General features: G+C 34.9%; 2 protein-coding genes across 5 annotated transcripts in view; one reads left to right on the top strand and one right to left on the bottom strand.

Moving 5' to 3' along the window:
- Positions 1-13401, bottom strand: part of LOC106882271 (replication termination factor 2) — an 82006-nt gene that overhangs the window by 51063 nt on the left and 17542 nt on the right. The gene's annotated exons all lie outside the window — the stretch shown is intronic.
- The window catches only part of LOC106882269 (calcyphosin-2), a 66288-nt gene that overhangs the window by 48485 nt on the left and 4402 nt on the right, over positions 1-13401 (top strand). For both annotated transcript variants that reach the window (XM_052975366.2, XM_052975365.2), the window contains exons 10-16: positions 1705-1806; positions 2853-2927; positions 5060-5152; positions 5439-5541; positions 6259-6377; positions 8780-8886; positions 9844-10007. In XM_052975366.2, coding sequence (XP_052831326.1) covers positions 1705-1806; positions 2853-2927; positions 5060-5152; positions 5439-5541; positions 6259-6377; positions 8780-8886; positions 9844-10007 — 763 coding nt within the window. The remainder of the gene's footprint in view (positions 1-1704; positions 1807-2852; positions 2928-5059; positions 5153-5438; positions 5542-6258; positions 6378-8779; positions 8887-9843; positions 10008-13401) is intronic.

The following is a 13401-nucleotide window of genomic DNA, read 5'->3' as shown; positions in this document are numbered from 1 at the left end:
TGGACTATTGTATATAGGGAATATAGCATATTGTATATAGACTTATTGACAAAGAAGACCATGGAGAGAGAGAGGGGGGAGAGAGAGGGGGGGAGAGATAGAGAGAGGGAGAGAGAGAGAAAGTGAGAGAGAGAGGTGCTATCCTTGAGTAAATTCATTGAAAAATGGGGGAGGGTGGAGAAAATGGCTAGCATGAATAAGACCACTTTTAGTAGAAAGCTGAATGTTGGTGGAGGACACTTGCTTTTTGATGTTCAGTAAGGTGATCTGTTCTTCAATTCGCCCCTAAATTGAAACCCAACTTGTAAGATGAGAACTGCATCATCACCAACTTTCATATTGCTGTCTCTCAGCCTTTTAGCTAAGAATCAAAATTGTATTTTTGATATTCCTGTGACAAGCTGGCTGAATGTTTAACATGCCAAACATAATTTTTCACAGTATTTATTTCAATTTTGCATTCTGAGATCAAATTCTGCTAAAGTCATCTTTGCCTTTCATACTTTTGGGGGGATGATATAAGTACCAGTTCAATTTTGAGGTCAATGTAATCCACTATCCCTCCCCACAAATTTCAGGCCTTGCACCTATAAGTTCAAATTCTGCCGAGGTTGACTTTGCCTTTTATTCTTTCAGGGTCAATTAAATAAGTACCAGCTATGCACTGGGGTTGATCTAATCAATCCCTTCACCCAAATTTCTGGCCTTGTAGAAAAAATTATTATTATTTTTAAAGTGGCAAACTGGTAGATTCGTTAGCACGTTGGACAAGGTGCTTAGTGGCATAACTTCTGGCTTTGAGTTCAAAATCAGCTGAAGTTGACTTTGCCTTTTGGGGCTCAATTAAACGAATACCATTTGAGCACTGGTAATTTCTCCCCTTAAAGTTGCTGGCCTTCTGCCAAAATCGGGAAGAATTATTATTATTATTATTAAGGTTGTGAGCTGGCAGAATTGTTAGCATGCTGGACGAAATGCTTAGCAGTATTTCGCCCATTGCTACGTTCTGAGTTCAAATTCCACTGAGGTCGACTTTGCCTTTCATCCTTTTGGAATTGATAAATTAAGTACCAGTGAAACACTGGGTCTGATGCAATCGACTAGTCTCTTACCCAAAAATTTCAAGCCTTGTACTTATAACAGAAAGCTGACAGAATCAATAAAGCATCAGACAAAATGCTTGGCAGTATTTTTGGCTCTTTCTGAGTTTAAATACCTTGAAAGTCAGCTTTGCTTTTCATTCTTTCAAGACCGATATTTATTTTTATTGTTTCAAGATCAATAATTATTTTTATTGTTTCACTTCTCAGAACATCCAGTCTTGTTTGTTCTGGTGAATTCTGTGAGAGCGAACAGCAGCCTGCCTTCAGGGTCTCTTTCTGTACATTATAAGCTTTAATAATGGGTTGTTAATTATCATGGAAGACATTCAACATCCAAGTACCAATCTCAAAATCCTATCCGTCCCCAGCAGCACAATTTGGTGGGGCTTGCTCTGCTCTCATGTCAAATCTGATTTCTTTGACATATTTCTCAAACTTGGTTCTTGCTGCTCCAAGTGCCCTTACAACTACTGGTGGAATGACACACACTCTCCTCATAGACTACACTCTTGCCATTTCTGTACTTTTCAATTTTTTCTAGTTCTTTGTCACTTATGTATGCATCTCTATTATTATCATTATTATTATTATTTTCTTCTAGAAGTGTTATTTGTGACCCAGAGCAAGATGAACACTTAAATGAACCTCACAGTTATGTTTCTCATAAACCTCGAGGTGTTAACAGATTTCTACACGAGACCAGGTAAACTTTTGTCATATGATTCTTGTAACTGAACTTTTCTGAAAAAAAGGTGTGGTGGTTAATGCGAGGGAGAGGGTACGTGGGGTGGACATAGTATGAGAAGACAGTACCTAACTGAATATGATATGAAACCAGCCAGTTGCCAGAGATAGAGGTCACTTTTGTAGCTGCAGGATATACAGAGAGATGCAGTAAATCTGTGAGGCAGAGGTTGATGGACATCACGTCCAATCAGTCAGGTGGTCTTTGCTTATTTGTTTTTAGATGAAGTGCTAATGGATGAGTTTAAAATTAAATGCTTATTGGAATTTCTATGTCCTGACAAATCTAGAAAGAAATGATGCTTTAAACCAATCTAAATCATACGAATGGTGTAAGTATTCAAAGCAGAGAGTAATGACATAATTAAAACTTACGTTTGTGTCAAATTCACTTTTGGATTTATTTTTACATGCGTTCAAGTAGGAAGAGCAGTACCAATGCTGAGTGGGGGTCTGTTGGTTGGAGAAGCGAGTCTGTTACTAAAGGCTTTATCTGAATGCTTGCAACAGGATGAGCTGGAATGCTTCCACTCAGTTTCCATCCACCAAATTCTATTCACAAGACTTTGGTTAACCAAAGTTATGTAAGATGTTGAAGAATGAGATTCAACTGAAAACCCCAAAGTTACAAAGTGAACTTTGTAACCTCACAACTAAATTTTGCTACAAACATTAAAGTGGACAGTAAAGTTAATTACAAGTAGAATCCATATAATCTACATTCCATGGTTGTGTCTCTTTTTTTTTTGTGACCAATCTTTAAGATATTATTCTCTCCACATTTTCTGCCAATATCATCATTTCATGTCCAGTTTTTCTTTATTGCAATCATTGATAAAATGTTGTGCTGGAGAAGAACAATGCAACCTTGGTAAGAGATGAGGACAACCGTAGAGTAAATATTATTTCAATTTTAAACTGTTTCTCAGTTGTTCTTCGTAAAACCAATGAAATCATTGACAGAGTTTTTCTTTCTTCATTTCGCAACTCACTTTTATTACCAAGCATAAAAACTCGGAGTACTTCAACTGAAAATTTATTGTCAAAGAGAGTGAAGTTTGGTGTGAGGCTTCTAGCACAGTAAGTAGATTTGATTTCTTTATCATCTTTATTCCAGCCATGATCATTCCATCTATATTTCAGGCAGTGTTTCTATGAAAGTCATTCAAAATGTTCTTGTATTTCAAAACAATAGGGCAGAGATATGTGTGTTTATGTCTCCTTGTTTTGACATTGTGTGATAGCTGCAAAAAACATTTCTGGCCAAAGGGAAATATTGGCTTACTTGGAAACAGGTGAGAGTTGACAGCATGAAGGGCTTCTGGCCACAGAAAAATCTCCTCAGTAAACTGTCTGATCAATGTAAGCACACAAAAGTACATGCTAAAATGATCATCATATTTGTGTGCATGCATATATATATATATATATATATATATATATATACACACACATACATACATGCATCACCAATACTTAACATCTATTTTCTGTGCTAGTATGGGTTGGATGGTTTGACACAGCGACTAATGAGCCAGACAACTGCACCTAGTCACAGAGTATGCTGGCTGCTTTATTTTGCAGCAGCAGCATGATTGAGGTCACAAGTAACAAGCAAAACAAAACCCCTCAACTGATTGGGGATACAGTATTAAGGGAGGTGAAAATATGATTGAGAGAGAGAGGAAGAGGTGTCTTGCTAAAGAGGTGAATACATAGCTTCTACTGTTGGGAGAGAAATGTTGATATAACTTCAAGGTACAAAATGAAGATAAGGGAGGGAAGAGGAAACAGAAAGGATGGATGGGTGAAAAGATGGAGATTCATAACCTCTTTCAACATTTTTTCTCTCTTCCATCATCTTTTATGATGTCTTTCTCTATGATCCTTTCCTGTCACTCCTCCTCCATTCATCTTTTTCTCTCCCATTATTCTGTCTTTCATTTACTCACTCTTCTTACCACTTTGCTTCTCATCTATCTCTCCCACTACACCCCACCCCTATTATGGAAGACAACAAGGATTAAATAGAAAATGTCTCTTTCTGTCCTGTGTGGTAAAGAAACAAATGGAAACAATGCAGAGAAGGGCTTCCCGTTAGTCCTATGTGGTACAAAACCTATTTTGTGCTGTCAAATGACAAAATGAAGACCATGTAGATAAAGAGGAGGAGGAGTTTTCTTAATGTTGGCACTGAGTACAGTGTAGAGTAGTTGGTGATGGGAAAGACCTTTAACCCTGCTAAAAATGGAACATAATATCAAGACCCATCTAGAAGGAGCAGTCACTTCAACTATGAACTGACCCATCCAACCCCTACCAGCATAGCCTTGGTTAGCCAAAGTCTTGTGAGAGGAATTTGGTGGATGTGTCCCAGGTCATCCTGAGATGTCTAAGTGAAATCTACTCTCTTACAAGGATTCAAACCAAGTGTTTAATCCAACAACAGATTCTTCTCCGTCTAACAGACCCCACATTTATGTATTTGTCTACCAATTGTAAACTGGTGTTGTATCTCTTTATGTCAGCATAACTTAGCAGTTCAATAAATAAAGATTGATAAAATAGATACTAGACTGAAAGAAGTATTGGGGCTGATATCAGATAAAATCCTTTAAAAATATTGCCCTAGCATGGCCGTTGTTCAGTGACTGTCCCCTTGATAACCAACAACACATCTCATTTGAACATATCAAATTCTACTTTACTAATTCTTTCTTTAATATTTCCTTCAGTATTTCCTTGGTTCATTCTAACCAATGGCTGAACCACCGACTTTATCAAATAGATTGTAGGATAATTTTTACATTGAGTAAATCTAGATTTTTTTACTGGCTGCAGTTGTTGGACTGGCCAAACTGAAGCAACATCATCAAATGTTTAGTCACTCATGCTGGCAATTATTTCACTACTGTACTTATTTTATCTATATCAATTTGTCAGACTGCTAGGTTTCAGGATATAAAGGGATGTAGAGTAAACAATGCTGGGTGTTTAACCAGTGTATACACACACATGCTGTATGATGTTATGCCTCCGTCTATGGCAGAAGGCATTTGCATAAGGTGACTCGTAGTGGGACTGAACCCAGAACTACATGCTTAAAAAGCAGATATTTGAACATAGATATCCTGTTTGTTAGGGTAAACCATTCAGTTTGTTCAAAACATTTAATAAAAGAATTTAATGAAATTACTGTTTTTCTTTTTCAGTAATGACCATGATGCTTTGCGAGAGTTAATGGGATTTTTCTTTCATGTCGACAACAGTCTCACTATTTATGAGTTCCGGCAATTCGGTAAAAGGTAATTAATAATATTTCATTATTGCTTGGGAGGGTCATTATACCATTAATAATAATTAAAGTTCAATAAATTTTTATCCTTCACAAATAATTCTTGACAGACAAATGAGTGTTTAAACATAAATTCACCATTCCAAAGTATTAAAGTCTCCAGAATCATAAGAATTTCTAGTAAAATGCTATAGACATTAATATAATTTAATTATTTCATGAATTGCTGCCTGATTACAGTTCATTTCTGCTGGAATCCATTATTTATATAATTTTTTTTTTTTAAATAATTTCAGTGCAAAGGCTTTACCTTTCATTTTACGAGATGTTTATCCATCTCCCCTCAGGCTGGGTTCTCAGACTTCCACAAAATTCTACTCACTCTCTAATATATATCCGGTGAGTTTTACTTTACATTCTTCTCTAGATTTTTTTTTACATTTTAATGGTTGTGAGAGGTGGAAAGGTAACATTTCTGAATGCTCTTTTTCGAGGGTCTCTTTAACAAATGGACGGAGATACAAAACCAGAGACCTACTTGCAATAGAACATATACAATGGTCAGGTAGTGATATTAAAAGGGCAAGAATGAAATTCAAAGAGAGCATGTGGAACAGATCGAAGAGAAACATTTGCATGGTCAGTTTTGGAAAGTCATTGAGGATGTATGTGGAACCAAATCTTGGGCTTGATTAAGAAAGGGGCAATTGAAAAAGGAAACAGAGCCTAATTTAAGCAGCCCAGGATCAAGTGATAAAAAACAAACAACTTGAGGAAAAATGTATATGGAGAGAGAGTGTGTCAGAAACATGTTGAGTCTGTCAAACTTGTATGATTTAGGTGATATTTAGTTGCTATTTCCAGTAGATTGGGCAGCCATGTAAAAGAAGGCAGCAACAGTCAATACTTCCTCTATCTCAAGATAAGAATGTGAAACATTAAACTCTTCCCTCATTATAATAAACTAACAAACTCTGATACATTAACTATTATCAATAGAAACCATTACCAGTTGCTTTGGATTCCCAGTTTTATAATTTATATTGTTTGCTACATTCAAGGTCTTCTTAGATTTTAAATAAGAATTATTTTAAAATTCTTTCATTTTTTTTAAAGGGTGCTGACTTAGAAATAAGTTGTCACAACCAGCCATGTCTACCAGAAACTTTAAAGAAACAGTCCATAGTTTTCTTCCGTGTCACTGATGTTGATGAGCAAGAAAAATCTAAAATTCTGTAAGTTTTAGTAAATTATTTTTTTATTGTCTTAGACAGAAAAAGAAGGACAGCACATCTGATTCTAGAATGTCCTGGTTAAGAATTGCTTCCACTAAAAATGCTCTCTCATATTTGTATATACAGAAACATATACAATATATAAGTGCAAAAAATAAAAGAAACAAAGTCAGTGAATCTGCACTTGGGAGTTGAATGGAGACAGACAAGAACAGGTCTTCCTTGTTCTAGCTACAACAGAGAGAAACACAAGTGGAGTAAATGATGGTCTAATTCGACTAAGCAACATGCTATGCATCCGTTTGGAGTATTTCAGACCCTAACCTGTGGGGGCTACGTGATTTTTGAACGCACCAAGAAGCTGTCAATGGATAGACTCTCTTTTGCAGCAGTCGACGCTGTGTCTAACACGACCCGTCATCTGAAATGTTGACGCCTCCTTCGGGTTTGTTGTCCTACATCACTCATAAAGTAAATTTGGAGGAGCTGCGGTTGTTCATTTGTAGATAACAGGGAAGCAATGAGGTGATAGACTTGCCTTTGAACTTTGATGTCGTTGTAAATTCATGTTTATCTATCTTCTTAGATGCACCAAACGATGTCCTTTGCAGAGTTGTATTGTCTGATAGTGTTCAGAAAATCCTTTGACTGGATGGAAATGCCTTCTAGAAGATCCAAAAGAGGTTGGGAAGGAGCTGGTAGTGCTGGCAATGTTACCCGACCGCCTGAGCAGCACATACCATTTGTTTTGTTTGAAAATTTTAAAGCTGTACAGAAAAGATAATTTGTGTTTAGCACACTAATTTGGACAGAGTTATTATTATTATAAGAATGGGATGGATCATGTCTGAAAACAGCTTCAGGAGTTGTGAAGAACGAATTTGTATGTAGTCTGTTTCTGAGAGCTATTCGATTGGACCTATGTCTAATCATTAAAACGTTGATTTAATGATCCAGCAATAAGGGCTGCAACATGCATTTGCTGATGTTGAGAAAATCTCATCTAGCTTCTCTCTTCAGACTCTCGCCTTCGATTTTCTACAATCCTCCTTGCTTTATACTTGTTTCTGGAGAGATTACGTCTTTTCTTTTGGTGGCATATTTTTCCCAATATTGTAAACAAAAAAATTAGGAACATAAAAAGAAATTCTACATTAATCCCTATTTTTGTAAGCAGTTGGCATCCGTAAAAATTTTATTTGAAGAAAGCAGAAATTGAAAGAAGTGAAAGTGAAAGATGTATGTACGTCTATATGAAATGGACATGTGTGTGCGTATGTGTGCATGCTTGCACGTGTGTATGAGAGAGAGAAAGAGGATGAGAAAGAGAGAGTGAGTGAGTGAAGGTGTGTGTCATGATGATTGATGTCTTTTAAGGGACACACAGAAAACGTGACATCATAATTGTTATGCTCGTTGGTTTATGGAAAAGATTATTTAATATGCAAATATGTGAATGGAAATTAAGTTTAATTTGTAACCAAAATAGTACTGAATCGTTTGATACCCCATATGTCAAAATCTGTAACTCGGTTTTGGAAAGCATAAAGAATATATAATATCAATGAGGCAGACCTCTACATGGTAACTAGACCTGGTAGAAATAGCAGCCAAATCTCCCTCAAAACACCCTACTCTTGAATGAGAAATTGTAACTAAAGATTAAGATTATTAACCCCACTGAGAGAGGAAAGAGAGACAGCATAGCAACGGTTTTGGCTGACTATCATCCTGTACACCCCTTGTTGCTAGCGGAATGGCATGTGCCGGCTGTGTGAGCAACTGGTTGTTTTAATGGCGAAACAAACAGGACATAAAGATTACAAAAATAGTGATTCTCACTTTGAAACTCTTTTTAGATTATGGAACGCCCCGCTCTCTATCCATGTTTAAAATTTCAGCGTGATCAGATGAACAATACGCGAGTTATAAGCGCACAAACAGACAGAACAGATTTTATATATTAAGATAATTATGAAATGGTGCTCCATTGGTTACAACGGTGGGTGTCCCAGTTGATACAATCAACAGAAGAGCCTGCTCATGATATTTATGTGCAAGTGGCTGAGCATACCCTGAACCTTGTTCTCGGGGAGATTCACCGTGACACAGAAAGCAACGAGGCTGGCCCTTTGAATTAGGGGTACAACTCATGTTTTGCTAGCTGAGTGCATTGAAGCAATGTGAAACGATGTGCCATGCTCAGGACACAATGTGCCATCAGGAATCAAACTCCTGACCTTACGATCATTAGCCAAATACCCGAACCACTAAGCCATACCTTTTCACTGACTCAAATATATTATGATGTAAATATGCAAAATTACTGCAGGTTTTGGATTTAAATGGTTGTTGTTAGTCTTTACAAGGCAATAAGCAATTTCCCTAACATTTTATTTTAGACTGGCAAATGTTCTGCCTTCAGATCAAAAAGATGTCTACACCAAGATGCATGTACCAAAAGAAAAAGAGGAGAGAGAAAAATCATTGCTGTTTGCTAAAGTACAACGTATGTAATATTCCATAAATCTCAGTTGTTTACCATCAATTCTGTCTAACCTCATATTATGTATTCTTTAGAGCAGTCATTCCCCAGTTTTACCTTTATTTAAAGTCTGACCGGTTCAGATCAGCCCCTGCATATATTGCATGACTTACAGAGTGTAAATGTTTCACACTCCTAGTATTTTCAAATATTTACCATACAATATTGTTATAGAGAGATGATGGTGGAAGTCAACACTAGATTTTAAATGAGTGGTTGAGTAACAATGTCAGCCTCAGACTTTGGAGCAAGATTCACCTGGGAAAGCAGTCTGGCTGCTATGGGTCGCCTTATTTAAAGAACATTGCCTTCAGTCTAAACTAAACTAATCTAAGAAAACCTAACCTGAGCTACCTTGTGTCAGATGCCAAAATGCACTTTTTGAGCTCAAATTTGACTGGAGTAGCATCAGTTACATATTGTACTTTCTTGTTTGGTTCTTGTATTTCTTGTGCTGTACGAAATAAAACACAGCATATGAATTGAATAAAGAAATCTGATGTGGGCCTTATGATTTTTTTTTTTTTTTTTTTTTTTTTTGTAGCAAACGGACCTGTTGCCTTTTCTGAAGCGTGATGATTCACTCTGAGTTTCGCTTCCTGCACCACTCATATTAACCAGCCTTATGTAGCTTTGTTATTACTCAGTTTGGGGACAACAGCTGTGGAGTTTAGAATAAGTTGACAAATGGGTCTGAGACGGGATCAATGAATTTGGGATCATTTGAAATCTTTAAATGTGGCGGTTTGGAAGAAATCTGGGCTTGTTAATTATATGCCATCATCATTATGATTTAACACCTGTCGATACCCTTTTTTAAAATTTTATTTTAATATAAAGCAGTACTATTGTTTTGCAAATTCTTATAAATTTCTAAGTTGATTCTATATATTGAATACTTGTTTTTAATGTTATATCTAGAAATAGTTTGTGATAAACTAAAAAGACGTGGTGTCCGGACTGTAACTGGTCTGGGTCAGCATTACGAAAGACTGTGCCAAAAATCATCTGCTCCTCAACACTTTTTAGGGAAGTCTGATCTGGAAGAAGGACTTAAAGTTTTTCATATTGAACTGCCTCAAACTGTGAGTATTAACTTCAGATGTGCACTGTTTGCTGAAACGTTTTGTGAATGGGGAGAAAGGGCAGCACACGAGACTTCTAAAGGCCTATAAGACTAGTGGGAAGAAGCTAGCCTGGGTCTTGAGATCGACTCCGAGTACTTGCAAGGTACCCCACGATGAGGTTATCATTTAATACCCCTTTTGTTTCATGCTTGCACGATTCAGCCAAAATTTGTTCAGCCAGATGCCCTTCCTGCTGCTAACATTCACCTGTTTCCAAAGTATATATGTATACATATATATGTGTGTGTGCGTGTGTGTATGTATGTATATATATGTATGTATATATATATGTGTGTGTGTGTGCGTGTATGTATATATATATGAATATATAAAAATTTATTTATGAGTAGAAATTCGATATTAATCAATTTGAACCAGTGGTCTAGCATATTAAAAAAATCCGAAGATTAAAATTATATTACATACAAAAATAGGAGGATTGACCAGCAAAAGTGGACTCCTATATGCTAGAAATAGATGCCGAATCATCTAACCACGAAAAAAATATATGTTCTCAGTAAAAATTCAGCGACACAACAGACTGTAAAAGGGCAAGACAAATGAAAAAATACTAAATAAAAACGATTAACCTACGTACCATGGTTTCACAGGTAAATTTTAACAGGTGAAGCCATAGTACGTAGGTTAATCGTTTTTATTTAGTATTTTTTTCATTTGTCTTGCCCTTTTACAGTCTGTTGTGTCGCTGAATTTTTACTGAGAACATATTTTTTTTTTCGTGGTTAGATGATTCGGCATCTATTTCTAGCATATAGGAGTCCACTTTTGCTGGTCATCCCTCTTATTTTTATATGAATATATATGTATATAAAAATGTATGAGTATATATGTATGTATATATGGTGCGGTGCTCCAGCATGGCCACAGTCAAAAGACAAACAAGTAAAATAGTAAAATATCCTTTTCTAATGTACACATTTTTAATACATATACATTTATAATATCATATCATATCGTATATATTTACCCATTATATGTTAAACCATTCTGTACGTTTATATATCGTAATGTATTATCTTAAATTGTCAAATATTTTTATACAACTTGGAAACTATGCAAGTTTATAAATATTTTAAACATTCATGATATTTCTGAAGTTTATATCATTGTATATGCCTGTATACTTTATTTTACCTTACTTTTTAAACATTTTAGAGACTTAAAACTATATATTTATGGATTCTTGAATGAATTGAACACACACACACACACACATATTAAATCTTGCGTTGGATATACGGTATTGTTCCTGTGGTCTTCCACCCTTATGTATCCATTCTTACTATAATTTGTATATGTTTGTATATATATGTATATCTACTACATATGGGGAAAGTTGGCATGTGTGTGTGTGTTTGTAGCGTTGTTATCTAACTCCTCCATTATTTTATTGATTTTGATGAAACTTGACATGTGAGTAGAACATGTCTGGAAACCTCGTGACATACTTAAATTGTTAAAAAAAAAAAAATTGATAATATGGCCGAAGGAAATAACCCATAGCACCTCTACAATGTTTTTTTTAAACACTCAATTGAAGTAACCCATTTCTGTATATATATATATATATATGTGTGTATGTAAAATATTAGTTATAGAATAAAAACGTTAGGTTAACGACTCAACATACTACACTCCCTCAATGAACATACATAAGAAATACAACATAATCCACCGAACATAAGGAATAAGAAGATATTCAAATATATAATATAGGTCAATATAAAAAAATAAAGAAATGAGGTAAAACAGAATAGTCCATCGGTTAAAAATAAATGACAAAACTTTAAAATGATTTAACATTATTTAGAGTTAAAATATAAATTTCTATACTTCGCTTGGGTATATTTCATAATTTAAAAGAGCAGACATGAATAGGTAAGTCCGAATCAAGTATAGTATACACAAGAGATCACAAAGACACGAGTCAAAGGTGAATACAGCAGGTATCAGCATGTAAAATCAATTTCTGTTCACCATGTGCAAAAAGTTCACAAAACACATGGGTCAAAAGACAAATAGAGCACCTATGGCCATTCTAAGCACAATAGAGTCCAAACTGGTCAGGATAAAATTACACACAAATGTCAAGACATTCACAAAAAGAAAAACCTATTTTTTATCTAAAGCAAGTTTATATAGTCAATATGGACCAGCCCAAGACAAGCATATGCAAATAAGGGAAGAAGAAAAAAAAACGAAGCTATTTTAGAATAGTCAAACAGGCTGCAGTATCTAACTCAATCTTCCAGGTTTCAAATCACCCTAACGTAAACTATTAAACTTGTTACTATCTATTGTTTTTATTTTTATTTTTGTTTCTATATAGTTTCAAGAAGGTGGAGGAAAACTTATGGTTGCAGAAGGGGATTACTTCAGTGAACTTATTTAAGGTTTTTGGTCCAAAAGACCTGAGTATCGCAAGGGATTCCCTAATACACAATGAACATTTACTAATATTTGCCTTAAAGTAGGGGGCTCTCGATATAATCGACCATTCAAGAGAGTACTTTTTATTCTTCTTCTTAATATACGCATACGATTGTTTCAAACAGCAATATTAAAACATGTAAATTCATTGTAAAATAATTGAATTGATTTGGTTAAATTAAATTAATTACATATTACTCTTCTCCTCAGTGCAAGAAGTAGGAACAAACAATTAATTAATTATTATTAGGGAAGTCTTTCGGATATACATATTTATCCTTATGAAAAAAATATCTATATATGTAGCATGTGTGTGTATATATAGATATGTATATAGGTATGTTGGTACAAGCAGGAAAAGAATAACTGAAAATATGAGTATATATATATTTTTATTAATATTTAACAGAAGTAAACGAGTGACTGAAGGTCCAGGGTCCTTCAGTTACTCTCTTTCTTCTGGTAAAGATTATTAAATATATATCTGTGTGTGAAAAATGACTTAAAAAATGAAATGACACTTAAAGATTCTAATTATAGATATTAATAAACACACACGGAAGACAAAAGAATGTTCAGTGAATATTATGAGTCTGATACTCAATAAAAGTTTTAAAGGTTAAGTTAAAAGTAAAACTATGATGTTTTGCACATAGCTCTTCATTGGACATGTAGGAAAAGGTTAAAACTTAGATAAAACTCAGAGTTTCAATTGATAATAATAATAATAATTCTATGAGAGAGGGAAATGCTTCTGTATATGTGTACATACATGTGTTTGAACATATTAGAGAGTGCATAAAGCAGAATGTCTTGTCTGTGTGCAATATGGCAGATATATAATCTGTCCGTACATCATATCTCTTTGTAATTATATTCCAAAATGTTAAAATAAAAATTG

Source organism: Octopus bimaculoides, chromosome 21 (assembly GCF_046866305.1).
Source record: "Octopus bimaculoides isolate indiv1 chromosome 21, ASM4686630v1, whole genome shotgun sequence".
In the NCBI taxonomy this organism is placed as follows: domain Eukaryota; kingdom Metazoa; phylum Mollusca; class Cephalopoda; order Octopoda; family Octopodidae; genus Octopus; species Octopus bimaculoides.
This window is presented reverse-complemented; position numbering and strand designations above follow the sequence as displayed.